This window comes from Solenopsis invicta, chromosome 3 (assembly GCF_016802725.1).
Source record: "Solenopsis invicta isolate M01_SB chromosome 3, UNIL_Sinv_3.0, whole genome shotgun sequence".
In the NCBI taxonomy this organism is placed as follows: domain Eukaryota; kingdom Metazoa; phylum Arthropoda; class Insecta; order Hymenoptera; family Formicidae; genus Solenopsis; species Solenopsis invicta.
In genome coordinates this window covers 7,103,534-7,121,154 of record NC_052666.1, presented here as the reverse complement: position 1 = coordinate 7,121,154, position 17,621 = coordinate 7,103,534, and the positions used below count along the sequence as shown (strand labels likewise).

Sequence of the window (17,621 nt, the reverse complement as noted above, 5' to 3'; positions counted from 1 at the left end):
ATATATATATTGTGCCAAAAATGTGATATCGATTTTATCGGACGAAATATTTATGCTCTTATATAATTTTACCCAGTTTTATATATTTTATAGTAGCTTTTGGTGTATCCTTTTTTGTGCTTTTATATGAAGATGCTATAGGTAGATAAATGATGATTAAGATACTTTGTATTTTTGTCAGCTATTTAAATTACGTGGAAAACGATAATGTAAATATATTGTGTGTAGACTATCGCTCATTTTTATGATGCTCAACATTTTTAAATGTCTATGGAAGTAATACTAGAAAATAATGACAATAGCGGTTAAAGTGGGATCGCGCTTTAAGCAGAGAATCGCTTATTATTATTTTTACTGCTAATTATTATATCCATTCCTGTTAAATTAACTGTGATTTAAGAATATTGATAGACATAGGTTGCTCGAAATGATTCGTTGTTATCAATGCACAAAAGCGATTGTTTTCGTCGAATGATATTCCATTGCGACTATTATTTTTATTTGGATTTAGTGTGCCCGCGTCTAGTCGAAGTCAGTCAGAAGTCAGAAGTAGCGGAGATTTCTATAGATCGATAGACGATTTCGCGTTGTTTGCTTTACATTACGTTTGCTAGGGAAAGTGTCTCGTACGTCTACGTTAGTGTGTAACAGGAGCGAACACAAGTAATACGAGAGCAAGCACGATTTTATATTTTATATATTGTTGACAGACCTCGCATATTTTATTTATAAGTCCTCTCGAAGAGGTGTGGACGGTTCGATACTTACGACAGATTGTATTATTCTCACCATTATATCACTCATCTCGAAGTAGTAAATACAAAAGCGAAATACCTGTATGTTTTCCACGTTCCACGAGACTCTCTTCATAGTCTAAGATCGAATTATTTTTCATATATATGTACGATGGCATGGATAAATGACTCGATTTCACTTATCTATTCTACCGAATATAATATACATTTTAATAGCGATTTTAAAATGAACTGATTTACCGAGCTCTGAATAATACTGAATGAGGACAGTGTTAAATTATTGACTATTTAACTTGGGTCTTGACTCAAAAAATCAAGACTGTTGCGTTTGGGCCTATTTCGTAAAACACAGTAAAACGATAAAAAGCAAACGATAGAAGTTTATATAATATCTTTTGAAATAAAATTTTTTGTTGTTCATATATTTTTAACATCAAATAATTGTGTACATGTTAATTTTTCTCTTGACCACGTTGCCATTGATCACCAGCAGCCACTCACAGTACTTGAACAATAAAAAAAATTCTAGGCACCTGTGAATGGCTGTGGTTAATTGCAACGTGGTCAAACAAGACCCTCCCGTATATTATACTGAATTAACAAATTTACAAAATACTATATGAACTTCTAATCTTGCGTATTTTTTTCTAGTACTTTTTATGCTTTTAATACTTTTAATGCTAATTTACTAAAGATTGTATATAATAATATTAATCTTTAATTGTAAATCATAAAAAAAGAATAAACATTGATATATAAATGTAAGGGTATCAGAAACAAACCACGCGAATAATTAGGGTTAATAAGCATTAAAAGTACGTGAAAAAAATGGACAATGATTAGAATTTTTGAGTGCCGTATATGCATGCGTGCGAACAATATGAGTCTCATTTGGAGAACGCATTTGAGGCTCATATCGCTCGCACGCATGAGTACCGCACGCGTGCGACCGATATGAGTCTCATATGATGACGCATCTGTCGGATGCCGTGAGCTCACACCGTGCGGATAATCCGCACAGCATGCGCGCTCCGTGAACTCATTACGCACGCATTTTGTTATCTGGGTTTTATTAATGAAATGAATGTTTAAATTATAAAATCAATGTGAGAGTCACCAGAACATTTATTTCATGTTTACTAATTAGTTGCTTTAGTGATCCATGTGTATTGGAAATATTGAAAATGAGATATCATACATCATGTATTATATAAATGCTACACTTTAAATTTTCCAACTGTCATGATAGAAGTATACATAAATTTGGTCATGAAATAAAGCTAATTAGGCCGAATGCGCGTGATTAAACCTGTTATTATCTTTCTTTCTTCCTTAAATGCGTATGTTGCTCATTTTTCTAGAAAACATAATGTGTAACGCTTCAACATATCTGTCTCTTAAGTCATTATTTTTCTGCTTCTATCGTGAATGCAATATGTATTTTTAAAGAATTGATCTTCAAAACAAGAATTTAATGAACTAAATGGAGATATGAAAGTGTTTCTAATGCTCGTGTTATGATTAATTTTAAAAGCTATGCCTTAGAGGTTACATTTCTTCGCTTTCATATTTAATAGTGAGTAAATTAATTAATCAACACGTAAGGTAAGTTCAATTTGACTGCAGTTTATTGTAATAACTTTATTATAATTAACGGGATTCAAACTGTCTTATATTAATTATTAATTCATTATGTTACACACTTTAAATTCTCAGAGAGAATTCACAAATATTCTTGACCTCTAACACTCATCTTTTAAAGTTAATGCTATCAGAATACATATTGCATTGCCAATAAAGGCAGTAAAATATTGATTTAGAGATAGATAATATGAAAATATTGTTTATTATATTATAATTTAATTTATAATTAATAATTTTGATATGTATTATAATATAAGTTATACGTTGAACATTGCAGAGTGTCTCTGAATGAAGAAGTGCGTAATTCAACTAATAAATAAGGTAATTTTATTTTGAATGCTGTTTGTTATAATAATTTTATTTTAACGTTATTATTAAACGACATTCAAAATACATTTATTTTACTTGTGAATTGAGTTACACATTTCTGAATTCAGAAACTCCACCACAGCTAGGCTACGTTAGGTTGGAGCCCGATTCTCTTCCAATTCACCGTATGCAGCTTGTAGTTCGCTCCCCTTCGTATGCTGTAAGTGGTTGCTCGTGTACCTGTCGGTAGCTGAGCTATTTTATCCAATTGCCAAGGAATTTAGGTCGTATAAGATGCATCTCGGAGATATAACTTACATGGTTCAAAGTCCTCAAAGTAATTTCCAGTTTGCATAGACAAGGTGATGTTTTTGTATTTTAAGAAAAAGTATTGATATTACATTGCTTTAAAATTGAATTTATTATTTTGAAACTTATTTATAAAATGAGTAAAGAAACTTAAAGTAATAACATATTCTGATACATATCATTGTTTCTTATACTTATACAACGAATTTTTTTTGATATATTTTGTAAATATGTTAACTTTATAAACTTTTTGGGATAAAAGTATAAGGTATGTGTAAGACTATATAATATGTTATAACATGTTAGATTTAAAAATACGTTTCACAAATGAAAATTATCACATAATGCGTCATTACAACTAACTTGAACTCTATTACAGATTATTTGTAAACTCTTTAAAAAAAAACTGTATGCTTATACAATTAACATTATTTGAAACGTTTTGTACTTTATGATTATTGACTATTTTTTAAATTAAAATGTAAGATATTTATGAAACTATATAAGTAATCTCTAATATAGTTAACTTATAAAATATTGGATTTATAAGTTTTTTTTTTTAAATAAAAATTATGACGTTAGTCTTTACAAATAATTATAGTTATTTTAGGTAATTTGTTATCAGATAATTTGGTTTTTTTCTCATAACTTAGATAAATATAAAATAATTTGAGATGCTTTTTTGTAAACGCTTAGGAAAAAAAATTATTAAATTCTTAAAAACATTTAAAGATATTTAATGTTAATAACTTTAATTATTCTAAATATTTTTATAATTAAAGAAATTCTTACTAAACATAAGTTTTAAAATTCTTTGTCTGAAAGCTCTTATAAAATTACTAATATTAATACTGAATATTTCATTTGGTTTGCTTTTTTCATGGAATTCTTACTTTTAAATATGACGTATAATTTGTATTGCAAATAGGACATTTTTTAGATTGCAACTTCAAGATACAATCTGAACAACAACATAAATGGCCACACGAGACAAATATATGATCTGCTTTTTCAACTAAACAAATACAACAGCAATCAGGTGTACGTATGTCATTGAATTGTTGCACTGGATGATACGGAATATTTATATTTTCATTACTTTCATCCGAAAATATATCGCCATAATCGTCTGAAGGGATACCATAAATGTCTTCATCACCTGTAACAGAAAATATATAATTTTGTAAGTAAAATTATCAAATATCGTTTTTATATGTGACAGAAATATAATTTGAAATAATAAACAGACAATCACAAACATAAAAAATTTGTTAAATATATTTAAGTATATTACAAAATTTGTAAACTTGCAACGTTTAATGTAATATGAAATTGTATAATATATTATTATATAGGAAATTTTGTGAGTGGTAGCAACCAGGCAGGGAATGATTCTTTATAAAAATAAATGAAAAACGTTAAAATTATACGTTTAAATTTATCGCAGAAATGTTTCCTATAAAAGAACAACATTTTTCATAGGAAATATTTTCGTGATAATTCTTGATATAATTCTGCATGAAATATATTTTTTGTAAAATTTTTTTTTAATTAATAATAAGATGAAACAATTGTAAAGCGTTTATTATAGTAATAATCATTAAAGCTCCTGATTACTTAGCCAAGAATTGACGGTAGCGATTTAGTATCATGGTAAAAGTTAGAATTTAGTCTTACGTGGAAAATGTACGTGTTGACAAAATTTTGTCATGCCTGCCATTATTATGTCCTACATTGTGAAAATATAACTTGTCTGATGCTTAGCACGTTTGTAAAAATTGGTGAAAACTAAAGTTATCTAAAATTTATACGTAGAAGCATATTTTTCATTTCTTTCAACAGGTGTCAGTCCGTATATTTTCCTCTGTGTGTGTGTGTGTGTGTGTGTGTGTGTGCGTGCGTGCGTGCATGCGTGCGTGCGTGCGTGCGGGCGTGTGTGTGTGTGTGTAAATAGGTCTCACTTTACGTGACTTACGACTGTTTACTGACTGTCACAGGAAGAAAAGAGAGTTTTCATAGATTTTTACAAGTGTTTTAAAGCGATTTCATGATTTTATTTTATCCAAATTTATTTTATTTGTAAATGGCATGCAACAAATTTTCACGTATCAATTCTCGTTCATAATGTCACGATTTCAGCACAGTCGTGGATGGACCAGGAGCCTTCATCTTACTTCGTATTCTTTTAGGTAAAAATTCTTACTTGAACCTATAAGAATTATATCTTGTGAAACTTCTGGGGAAACATTAATCAATCTTTGAGGAGAAATAATAGGCGGTATGTTCTCTTCTTCTGAAGAATGCCTTCTTTCTGGATTATTTTCCTGAGAAATATGAATAGATCTTTGAGGAAGAGTAACAGGCGGCATGTCCTCTTCTCCTGAAGAATGCCTTCCTTCTGGATTATTTTCCTGAGAAATATGAATAGATCTTTGAGGAAGATTAACAGGCGGCATATCCTCTTCTCCTGAAGAATTTCTTCTTTCTGGATTATTTTCCTGAGAAATATGAACAGATCTTTGAAGAAGAGTAACAAGCGGTATGTCCTCTTCTCCTGAAGAATGCCTTCTTTCTGAATTATTTTCTGGAGAAATATGAACAGGTCTTTCAGGAGGAATAAAGGTGTTTGTTCGTCTACGCCTGCGGCCACGACCGGAATAGTAGTGTGATACATTCACTTGTTTAGATGAGGTTTGGTCAACAACTGTATTTTCTAAAAATAACAAATAAAATATTCTCATTAGAATTTCAAATTATTAAAATAATTTAATAGTTAATTAATACTACTCGTGTGGGGTTGCTAGTCCTCCATCGAGCGTTTCCTCTTGTAGGGCATTGGAGAATACTCATCGGTTTGCCAGAGGATACCGGGGAAATAAAATACTCGGGGTAGATCAAGACTAGCAAAAAGATAGCAATGGAAAATATAATAACGAAAAGTACTACTCCAAGTGGTACCCCAAGCTCTAGCCTGGTAAATCCATCCCCTACGGAGGCTAAGCCCATGGATTTTTTTTGGGGGAGGGGCGGTAATCATTGTCTACTAAAGATTCGATTACAGAAAATAATATAATATTAGGATAACTGGCTAAGGGTAACAATGAACACAGCCAGACTAAGACAAAAAACAGAGTAACAATAAAATCTTACTAGGAAAATCTACCTATGACATATTTTCAAAACAAAGCTAGAGCAAAATCCATAGGAGATGTTCTAAGCTACCAAAGGTCCGCCAAAGATAGACAAAACTTAAATAAAAATTTAGTCACGAATATATTGGATGACAAATAGAAAATCTCAACTATCTTTTGAGAAAAAGCTGTTAATATACAAAACATTAAAGCCTATATGGACCTATGATATCCAACTTTGGCCGATATTCATAGTCGATTCTTATTTCAAGGTCGTCTTAAGTAACGTCTTAAAATGCTAATATGGCTGTCTGATTGGTTGATGGCATCTTAAGATGTTACTTAAGATGATTTTAAATATAAGAATTCACTATGAATACCGGCCTTTTGGGCACAGCATCTACCACAAATATTGAGATTTTACAAAGATTTCAGTCCAAGATTCTCAAAATAATTACAAACGCGTCATGGTACGTTCCAAAAGAGTTATTTTGTTGCGACTTAAACATTCTAACAGTTAAGGAAACTATTAAGGAATACAACCTGAAATATCGTAATAGGCTAATCGAGCATCCTAACTGTCTTGCAACAGAACTCATGAAAAAAAGAATTGTACAAAAACTTAAAAGAAATCTTCCTTCGGACCTTATAAGGAAACCCTTAACTTGACTAAATATTGTAAAAGTAAAGTAGAATGGAATAAATGTAAACTTACAAATGGAACGTTACAATGTATATACAAATATACGTATAATATATAAGAGTATGGCAATAGTCATATACCTTGTTTGTCTTTTGATCTAAGTCATAAACGTTACTGAATGTCCAGCGCTAGACAGATTGTAATGATCCGGATGTTAAATAAAAAAAATACTAGTTTTCATTTGTACTTTTTTTATTAATACATACCTCTTTCATTCTGTATTTCAGAGAAACATTCTAGATGTACATCATCGTCGTTATTGGCATCTGTAAACATTTGAAACATTTAAAGTTTAAGAAAATATGTAATATACTATAACATAATACTTTTATAATAATATTCAAATTATCTTCTAATTTAATTTAATAAAATAAATCAAATTTTAAAAAGATTTAAAAAAAAATCAAGGAAATTTAATGTAATAAAGATATTATCAATTTATAATTGTTATAAATTAAATGTTAAAAAGGGGAGTCAGAAAAGCGGGGAAAGAGAAAATGCTTACTAAAAATTTGTTTCTCACTACTCACAATTTCAGTAGAAAGCAAATTTCCTTTAACATAGAAATTTAATAACTAAGAATGAATTTAAAAAAATAAAAATTTCTTACCTTCATGTATTAATTGCTGCATGCTGTATTGTCGGTCTCGATGTTGATTGTAAAACATTTTTAAAAATTGTTCTAAGGATATCCTGTTAGTAACAAGATCTGCCTGAAGTTTTACTATACGTAAATTGTTTTGTTTTTCTGAACGTGAACGTATTCGTCTAACACGTAAACCATTCTTAGCTCTTTCAAGATCAAGTTCTTGATCAGTAAGAATGTCGGATAACTTTTCTAAAAAAAAAACATAAGTAAAACATAATGATGTTATACTACTTAGTTAAAATAAATAATTATAAAAATAATTACCTAAAAACAACCATAAATTTGGATGTTTCGAACCAAATTTTTTTGCTGCTACGTTATGGAAAGATTCAACTATATTATTAGTCCTCATAAGACATTTATAAACGCTAACTTTCGATGCGGCTTGAAGCCAATTGCGACGTAGATATGCCAGAAATAAATATATATCTGGATACTCTTCCATTGTATCTGCTTGCTTTTCTATTATTTTGTAAGCTTTTGAGAAATATTCGGGTGGAGCCAGAGGTAACGTCATTGTCATAAACAAAACATCATGAGGTGCATGTAACAAATTTAAACATTTCCATTTTCGAAAAATTGCCTGAAAAATAATATCAGAATTGTAAAAAGATTTCGGTTATTGTCATAAAATATATATATTAATTAATTCTAATATTTTTCTTAACTCCTCTTTACTAGTCCCAAGCCTGGGGTCTCAACTAACAGACTTGAAAAAGAAGGGGAACGAGTAACAACCTTGAAAAAAACCACGGTTCATTTGACCCAAATGATAGCACTCTCTATAAGTTCCTATCTAGGCTGTGTTCCAAAATTTACTGTAAGTACTAAAATCTATAGTTTACATTAGAGCCTAAACAGAATGGTTGACTAATAATTTTAAGACAAGTTTTGCGACTCAAAGCTTTGTCTTTAGTAACAATAATCATCTTATGTCTTAAGTCTTAAACTAAAAAGAGATTTTGTTTGTAACATGAGACTAGAAACACAAGACAGTTGTTGTGCATTACTAAAGACAAAGATTTAAGTCGTAAAACTTGTATTAAAATTATAAGTCAACCATTCTGCTTATGCCCTTACGTATACTATAGTTTTTCAGTATTGGTATTAAATTTCGAAATGCAGCCCTAGAAATACAGACAAGCAGCCTTGCAGTGAGGCGTTGGATCATTAAAGACTAGAGGAAGGAAATTTTGATCACAAATTAACTGGTCCTCCAGATCAATGGTTGAGGCGATTAGTAATCCATCACTTATAAAAACAATAAACAATAAGAACCCTAAATTTAGCCTTGGATGCAAAGACGAAATCAACCGACAACAACAAAAGCAGAGAAAATGAATTATGTAATTCGATACCTGGTTCAAAGCACCACGGAGAAAATGAATTTTCTTGCAAAGAAACTAAATATCGATATTGCGGTATTGAGTGAAATAAAAAGAAAAAAAATAGCACAGAAAACATTGGAAATTACATCCATTTCTACAGCGAAATCCTCAAAGAAGATTCAAATCCATCAAGCAAGAAGAAAAGTCTTTATTCTGATAAAAAAAGTTCTAAAGAATAAAGTATCAAACTGGGAACCTTTTAACAAAAACTTACTAAAAATAAACATACAATTACATCACAGGAAAATGACAAATTATTGCTATTAAGCAGTATATGCTCTGTCAAAAAATGAGTCTGTAGCAATCAAGGAGTTCTATGAAAAGTTACACGAAACCATGGAAGGTGTGAGAGATTCATGGACATTGTGCTGATAGGAGATATAAATGCTCACGTAGGATCGGAAAAACATAGTTAGACCATAATTAATCAAATAATTAGACCATATTTAGACCATAATTAATCAAATAATTAGACCATATGGAAGACAACAGACAAATAATAATGAAAGATTTATCCACTTATGTGATAAATAATAATCTACAAATAATAAATAGTTTTTACAATTACAAAGATATACACAAATATATGTATATGGATTTAATATTTTATTTTTATAAACATTATATATATATAATATAAAATAAATAAATTTTACATATATATATATATATATATATATATATATATAAAATATTTATAGTGTTTATAATGTCTTGCATCGCCGTCCGATTTCCTTAATCCAGGGAAAATATATTTATTTTATTGCATTATATGTATATATATTGTGACGTGGCAGTTTTATCTGCCTCGCCACTTCGTCCTCCGCCTGAGCATAGCGCAAGGAGGCGCGTAAGACCGGGTCGGGCACTCAGCGAGAGAGCGAAATCTCCAGCGGGACTGCGGCGCGTATTGATTTCATTTATTTATTCGCGGCTTATTTCATGTATCCGCGGGCACCTCGACAAACGTCGCCTAAGGACCCGCAGCAGCGAGGAGGATGGGCAGCAGCAGGACAAGGAGAAGGCGATCGTCCAGGGCCGGCGCACGGAAAACCGACGGCGGAGAGAAGGACGAGACTCGACGTGGTGACAGATATGCGCCACGCAAAAGAGACTCGCAATTGGCGCAGCCGAGGGACAGGCCAGGGCGGACGAACGGCCAGGACAAGGGCCGTCGAATGCCGGCTGTCCGTCGAGAAGGGTAGCGGCGAAGAATCGTCGCGGGAAATTTCTGCTGCTGTTGTCGTCCGCGAGGACGACGAGAACGACAAGGATGTTGGATGCCAACGGGGACCGCACGATGCCTGCGGAGACCCGACACTGCGCTGCCGTGACGTCACGGCTAGATAAGGGCGGCCGCTGATAGGCCGCGCCGCTAGGCGCAAGGATATCGCGCACCCTGTAGGAGGGGTAGCGCTCATCGATCGCGCATCGAGCGCGATCCTCTCGGCTTTTGCGTGCGACCCGGCGAACTGAGTGCGTGCGGGACGAATCCGAGCGAGGGTTATCGGCGAGCGAGCTACCGGATTTTGGCTATCGGAACTGTGCCCGGCCTGGCGATCCCTGCGGAGACGTCCACGGGACCAACGGAGGACAGGGTCGTCGTCGAGGTGACCCTCTAGAGACGGTGTAAAGCCACGAGCTGCCGGTGCCGGCTGACTCGCGCTCTGAGGTGGAGCCATTGGGTTAGTGTGCAGGTGCGTCCGCCGCGTGGCGATAGAACGCACCTTTTTAGTGTTTGGTCGGCTCTCCACCTCAAGCGTGAGACCTTGTCGAGGCACCCAGCTGTCGGCTGCCGCGTGTATGTTGGCTGTCCCGCCGTAGAAGCTCGCGGACGACCGGCTTCCCGGGAAGCCGCAAAGCCCTCGCGCACGTGCGCGAGTCGTGTTACGGCCGTGATCACACGACCGCCCGCGTTATCGGTGCATTGTCGTGTCGCGCGTCTTCGAGAGAATTGTGCATCGTGACCGCGACGACGGCATTGCCGTCACCGGGTACTTTGGTTGTATTGCTTTTGAGTTAATTACTGTCCGTTAGCGAAAGTTCGACGAGTGTGTTCTCGCCGCGCTGTTCCGAGCGCGCGTGATTGGCTGTCTCGTTCCGCGCGGGACCAACCGCCGTTGTTCGCGCCGCTAGCGTAAGCATTGTAGTATTTAAGAAAATTTTCGCGTTCCGCTTATTCGTTTTCGTCAACTCTCTTCATCTTTTCCGTTCTTTGCTTGCTTCGACTGATAATTCCTTCGCGTTTGGCTCTACTCTGTCTCTGTCATATGCTACAATACATGTTATTTCTGTCTGTTATATCGGCCTGATCTTGCTTGATTTCTCGCCTACCCGTCTCCTCCAGTAAGAGAGCCGCTTCGTCCCTGTCTCCGCTACCCCGCCCCTCTACCGGTTAGAGGAGCTAGCTGGCCGCGTGCGAGCGACGATTTCGTGTTTCGTTCTGAGAAGCTATCGCGTGGTGTGCATCCGCGTCTAGCGTTAAATAGTGTACCCGGCGACGCGACCGGTATAATCGCGTCTGGCGCCCAAATTCGCGATTGGTGGTATCTATTGGTTATATCGTCGCTCACGCGTGTCTCGCGCGTAATTCCGGTGTTTGATCGCGTATTCCGCCGCTGCTCTCCGGCGTGGGATAAAAATACGTGACAATATATATATATATATATATATATATATATATATATATATATATATAGTATATATATATATTACAATAAAATAAATAATTTGCATCTTTAATTGTTATTTTAAGTAAAGTATATTATACCTGATTATAATGGAACCAGCATCCATGTACTGCAGCAGATGGAAAATTTTCACTAACTGATATTCCTGCTGCACGTTTATAATCTAACATTATGAATTTAATGTTTCTTTCGAGATCGAGAATTAATTCCTTTATTTTTGTCCATATAGCATCATAAATAGATTTACTTCGTGTTTCGCATAATATAAAAACTGTTGCAATTGCCTGAAATAATTTAATTTATTTTTTTAAGTAGAACAATTAATTAGATTAAATTTTAAAATATATGATAATAAAAAAACTTACTGTTTGAAAGTAACGTATATGTATTGTAAAAAGCTGCGCTATTTTTGGAACTTTTGGAACAATCTATAAACAAATGACAAAATAAGACATTTGAATATTTTTATGGTTTTTTTAAAAGCACAAATATTGGGTCATTAAGTACAAAACTTTATACATGTAAATATCAAGATATTCACATGTGTAAAGTTTTATACTTAACCTAATATATTAGAAAAACAATACTAGAACAATATTAGAAAAACAACTTACAGAAAATGTCCCATCAAGATACATTTCGGTGGATGCAGCCAACTCTTTCAATAGTATATCTGTACTGAATATAAGGGCCGTTTCATTTTTTACTGATGTTGCTTTACCTTTATATATACTGTTTAAAGGTTCATAAGTTTGAAGCTTTGTATGTAAACCCAAAAAATTTACAGGCAACAGTGGTTTATATTTGATTTTTTCACGATAAAGAGATGATCGCATAGTATTATATGTTACTGATGTAGCTGCTGTAGGATAACGTCGTGATATAGTATCAAAAAGTCTTTGTTATTTGTATATCTATTTTTACACATTTTTATCATTTCTTGCTTCATTTTCAATTTTTCACATAATGCTGCATCTGGTGGGTGATCATGTTCGGTAACGAGAGTGTACATTTCACCATCTTGTTGCAGACATCCTTTGCATTTAAAATAACGTCTCCTACTACATCGATAAATATATTCATACCGATTGTCCCTATTATACATATATCCACTGAACACATAAAGACGGTTATTTGCCTTTTTACCAGAAAATTCTTCCATCTATAAATATAACAATAAAATCAAGGAAACAAAATCAAGTTATTTAAATATTAATAAAATATCTCCTACAATAAGTGTGCAAAGCAAGCATTTGCAAATTAAATCGAATCTTCGATAATCAAATTAAATCAAATTTGAAATTTTTATGTCTAACCGAATAGAACTTGATTCGAATAAGAATCAAATTTTAATTAAATTTTTCCAGACTTAAGTACAAATTTAATCATAAACAAAATTAAGTAGGAATGCCTTTATAAAGCCGACATTACTTGTTAATGTATGTATATAAGTACATTTGCAATAAGTAGTTAATAAAATATAAATTTTTAGTAACTTAAAAATTAATTGTATTGAAATTCAATACACGTGTAATTTATGGATATGAATGACATTTTAATCAAAATTGAAATAAATGATAATATACACATTAATGCAATTTTCAAGGAAAATTACACAACAATTAAACTTGAAATTAAACACTTTTTTCTTTTTCTCATAATTAAACATAATTGAAATAATTAATAAAGTATGCGTTAATAAAATACGTTAATACTCATAGCCATACGTAATTGTTTAATAAACAAAATTATTTTAGTAACGTTGCATATTCTTTTAAAGAATAAGCAAGAAAATATATCATATAATTTTAAAAAATAATTACAAAAAACTCAGTTTATTATTGGTTTCTATAATGGAAAATGTATTAGAAGAAGTATATAGAAAATTACAAAAACAATTAAAAATTGTCTTTTTTTGTAGTATTGGTGAGTATTTCGAATTTTTATTAATTTTTGTATTACTGATAGCATTTTTATTACTATTAGACTAATTCATATATAAAGTCATACTACAAATTGCCTAATATTTTTTTGAAAAAACTTTATTTCCACAGTCATTTTTAATTTTGCCTTATCTTTAATTGAATATATTAGATTAAACAATTGCACAAAGTATACTACATTTGAACATAAATACGTACAAATAAACGCTTATTATAACGATGGGAGGGTTCCGATAGCGCACATCCTGATAGCCCAACCAATTATCTTGAATTATCTAACTCAACGTACGGAAAATCTCTAGGCATCTGCCATTGTGAGTGTGCTATCGGGACCCGCCGTGTAACGATATTAGACATCTGATTTACATTAAATTTAAAAAAGTTAAAACATTAACACGATAACTTTACTAAGATATTAATAAACGTTATCTTTGAACTCTTTGTTTTAATGTGACACTTCTTTGACAGTGACTTTAAAATAATAATAATTTTTGGTTTTTATGAAGAAAAATATATAAGAAAATGTAAAAATGAAATGTTCTCATGAAACGATAACATCAGTTATATTGTACGTGTACTTACTATTTCTTTTTTTAGTGTACGATATAGGAATACTTTTGCATTGCACACTATATGCAAAACGTGATGAGCCTTCGATTGAATCAAGCAGATGTAATCAAAACAATTTTGTACATATTTTATACCACGCACGGCACGTATACGGAACTTGGGCGGTTACTGTGTACAACGAGGATAACCTATAAAAGATATGTGGAAAATTTTCCGAATTAAATTGATTAATGAATATCTCTCAAATGATTATTTATTTTATATTCTTTTACGTTAGGAATTCGGCAAGAAACATTACTATATACCTTACAATTCACTGGTTAAAGAAAAACGGCGATGAGTCGTACATATGAAGCAATGAACCGTTAATAGACTTTCTACAATAAGCTATTAGTCGGTATCATAAGTCATAAGCCATAAGAATTGATCAATTACAGTCGAATATTCTCTTCGCATTTGATTGTGATTGGTCAATTTTTATAGCTTACGACTTAACATATGATACCGACTAATAACTTATTGTAGAAAGCCTATAAAGGATCTCGCACATGAAATGCATAACAGAGCATAAGCGTAACATAAGGTCTCTGGACCAATGGAAATCTTATGTAAATCAATATGACGACTTTATGTTGGATGCTCATTGATGCATCGGTTTTATGTTGTTCTTATGTTATGTTATGCATTTCATGTGCAAGATTCTTTATAGGCTTTCTACAATAAGTTATTAGTCGGTATCATAAGTCGTAAGCTATAAAAATTGACCAATCGCAATCAAATGTGAAGAGAATATTCGACTGTGATTGATCAATTCTTATGGCTTATGACTTATGATACCGACTAATAGCTTATTGTAGAAAGCCTATTAACCAGGGCCTATAATCTCTTATGTAAATTTTGTAGACAGTGTGGCAGCACGCGCTGGACAAGCGCGTCGCGCCAAGCCACTAGTCCAATCACAAAACCGAACAGGCTTGCACATGCGCACCGACAGGAGCGCTGCGAAAAGGAAGAACCCGGCCAACGAGAACTCTTTTTCTTCCCTTGGTCGTCTTCGTGCGTGGATCGTGCTCTCACGTTGATATCGTATCAGCAGTATTAATATCCAAATTGTGTAACATTAATGACAATCGTCAAAGATCAACCAAATAAACATTACGGCGAGTATACAAGACTGAATAGTGATTGTATGATAAAGATATTGAATAAAAAGGCTATCGTTTTTAACCATATATATCTTTCCGCACTCCCGCCATTACGATCACGCCACGTGTTCTAAAAATATATATCCACGTGTTCAAAAATTATATGGTACGACGCCATAACAGCGTTTGTGGCGTCCTCGCTGGACCACCCTAGGCCAAATGAAACTATTAAGCAATATCTGTCGGTAAAATGGTTGATAAATCTCGCATGGTACATACTGGTTCATGCTTTGTTTTCGTTACATGTGCAACCATGTGCAACGCAGAACGTGCGCGGATTTATATTTCAATATATTTCAAAAGTATTCAGCAGTGTTCAGCAGTGTTCAGCAGTGTTCAACAGTGTTCAGATTTTGTCCGGAAAGAAGAGAAAGAAGTAGTTCAGAGGCCTACCCGTACAACCTATTGATAAGGTAAGTGAATTTTATTATATAACCTAAAATAACGTAAAAGAAAAAAAAACCAAACCAATAACAATTGAGTTTAATAACAACTATTTATAAATATGAGAACTTGTTATTTGACTATTTAGAAATATGAGAAATTGTTGCGTCTCTGGATGTTCTTCGGACTACAAAGCTCCTCGTCATGCGTGGGAATACAACGCCCTGATCCCGAGCAACCGGGTATGCCATTAAGGATGTTCTGGCGCGCGCACACACACACACACACACACACACACACACACACACACACACACACACACACACACACACACACACACACACACACACACACACACACATATATATGTAAAATACATATGTGTTTATCGCATAAACTAGGATTATTGCAATATTAATAAGTTAACTACTTTTTTTCTTACGCATACAATAGAATCAATTTTGTTAAAATCCTTTTTTTTTAAAAAACAGCACCATTTTCATAATTTATAATTTTTTCCATTTATCCTAGTTTGCGATAAGCAGACATATCATGTATGTTACATATATGTAAAAGTAGAATACTTTCTACGTAAGCAATAAATTCAATTAGTAATGAAATAAATTAGCAATAAATCAATAAGCAATACGCAATAAATCAATTTACAATACAACTTGAACCAGAATTCTAGTCGCAGCTAGATCTTCGTGCTTGTATTATTTGTGTGATTTTATACTTTCCTCAAATTCAATAAACTGTGCGCCGAATTGTTTTTTCAGTCATAACACAGCCCTACATTGAACAAGATTGAGTAATATCACGTATTATTAAAATTGAAATTAATATTAACCCCCCCTCCCTGAAAAAACTGCAAAGAATTTATTGTACAAAATATTACCTCAGCCAGGGTTCAATGTAAGGCTCTATTATGACTAAAAAACAATTCGGCGAACAGTTTATTGAATTTCAGGAAAGTGTATAAAATCACATAAATAAAACCACAAGCACAAAGATTTAACTGCGATTAGAATTCTTGTTCAAGTTGTATTGTAAATTGATTTATTGCGTATTGTTTATTGATTTATTGCTAATTTATTTCATTGTTAATTGAATTTATTGCTTTGTTTATATTTCGATATGTTTAATCTATAATGTATGATTAAGTAAATATACATAACACATGTTGTATTTTACATTTATGCAAAATAAAATATGACAATTTTATTTTTACCAGTATTTCCTTCGTAATGTTTTCTTTTTTCCCTAATTATTATTAATATTAACTATTACCGACAGATACCTAAATATTACCGACAGATATTGCTTAGTAGCAAGTAGTTCCATTTTACTTGAGGTGGTCCAGCGAGGACGCCACTAACGCTGGCTTCATCGAAATACACGGGAGATTGGAAGCCCTGCTATTAACGGTTCATTGCTTCATATGTACGGCTCATCGCCTGTCTCTTTCTCCGGCTGTCGGTGGCCGGGGACGATGCATAACATTTTCGGGGGTGTGCATCGTTACATTTTGCTAATAATACAATCATCAAAACAACATTTAGCATCCAAATATAGTTTGTTATTTGCCAATCAATCTAGTAAAGTCCATTAAGGTTCGTCCTGATGGGGTGGGGTCCTGTACATGAGGGGTTGTTGTGTGCTTATCCTGCATAACTGCCGCCACCTGAACAGCACCTTCCTTCCTGACTTCCTGAAGAGCTCTCACTCTTCCCTCTACCAAGCCTAATCGCTTTTGCACAGAGACAATTTGGTCCTGCATCTCCTCATGCATTCTTTTCAACTCCTCATGTCTCCTCCTCTCAATTTCTTCTCTTTGCTGATTTAGTCTAATCCTCTCTTCTTTGTCCTCACGATATTCCTGAATGAACTCCTCCAAGAGTTTAAACACCGTTGAGGTTGTTATTTTTTCACGAGGATTTT

At 33.3% G+C, this 17,621-nt stretch overlaps 1 protein-coding gene and 1 long non-coding RNA gene across 2 annotated transcripts; one reads left to right on the top strand and one right to left on the bottom strand.

Moving 5' to 3' along the window:
* Positions 1-3,105: 3,105 nt before the first annotated feature.
* On the bottom strand, positions 3,106-14,546 carry LOC105205299. Its single transcript, XM_039447258.1, has 10 exons — positions 14,397-14,546; positions 14,104-14,279; positions 12,193-12,740; positions 11,944-12,006; positions 11,659-11,862; positions 7,765-8,083; positions 7,462-7,689; positions 7,058-7,117; positions 5,221-5,730; positions 3,106-4,176 (listed from the first exon to the last, which is right to left on the bottom strand). The coding sequence occupies exons 3-10, from the start codon at positions 12,412-12,414 to the stop codon at positions 3,896-3,898; spliced, it is 1,887 nt and encodes a 628-aa protein (XP_039303192.1). The 5' UTR covers positions 12,415-12,740; positions 14,104-14,279; positions 14,397-14,546; the 3' UTR covers positions 3,106-3,895.
* A 1,340-nt stretch (positions 14,547-15,886) lies between these two features.
* LOC120357243 lies at positions 15,887-17,099 on the top strand. The gene is made up of 2 exons (XR_005574402.1): positions 15,887-15,922; positions 16,977-17,099. It is a non-coding gene; the product is annotated as an uncharacterized LOC120357243 (long non-coding RNA).
* The last annotated feature ends 522 nt before the right edge of the window (positions 17,100-17,621 follow it).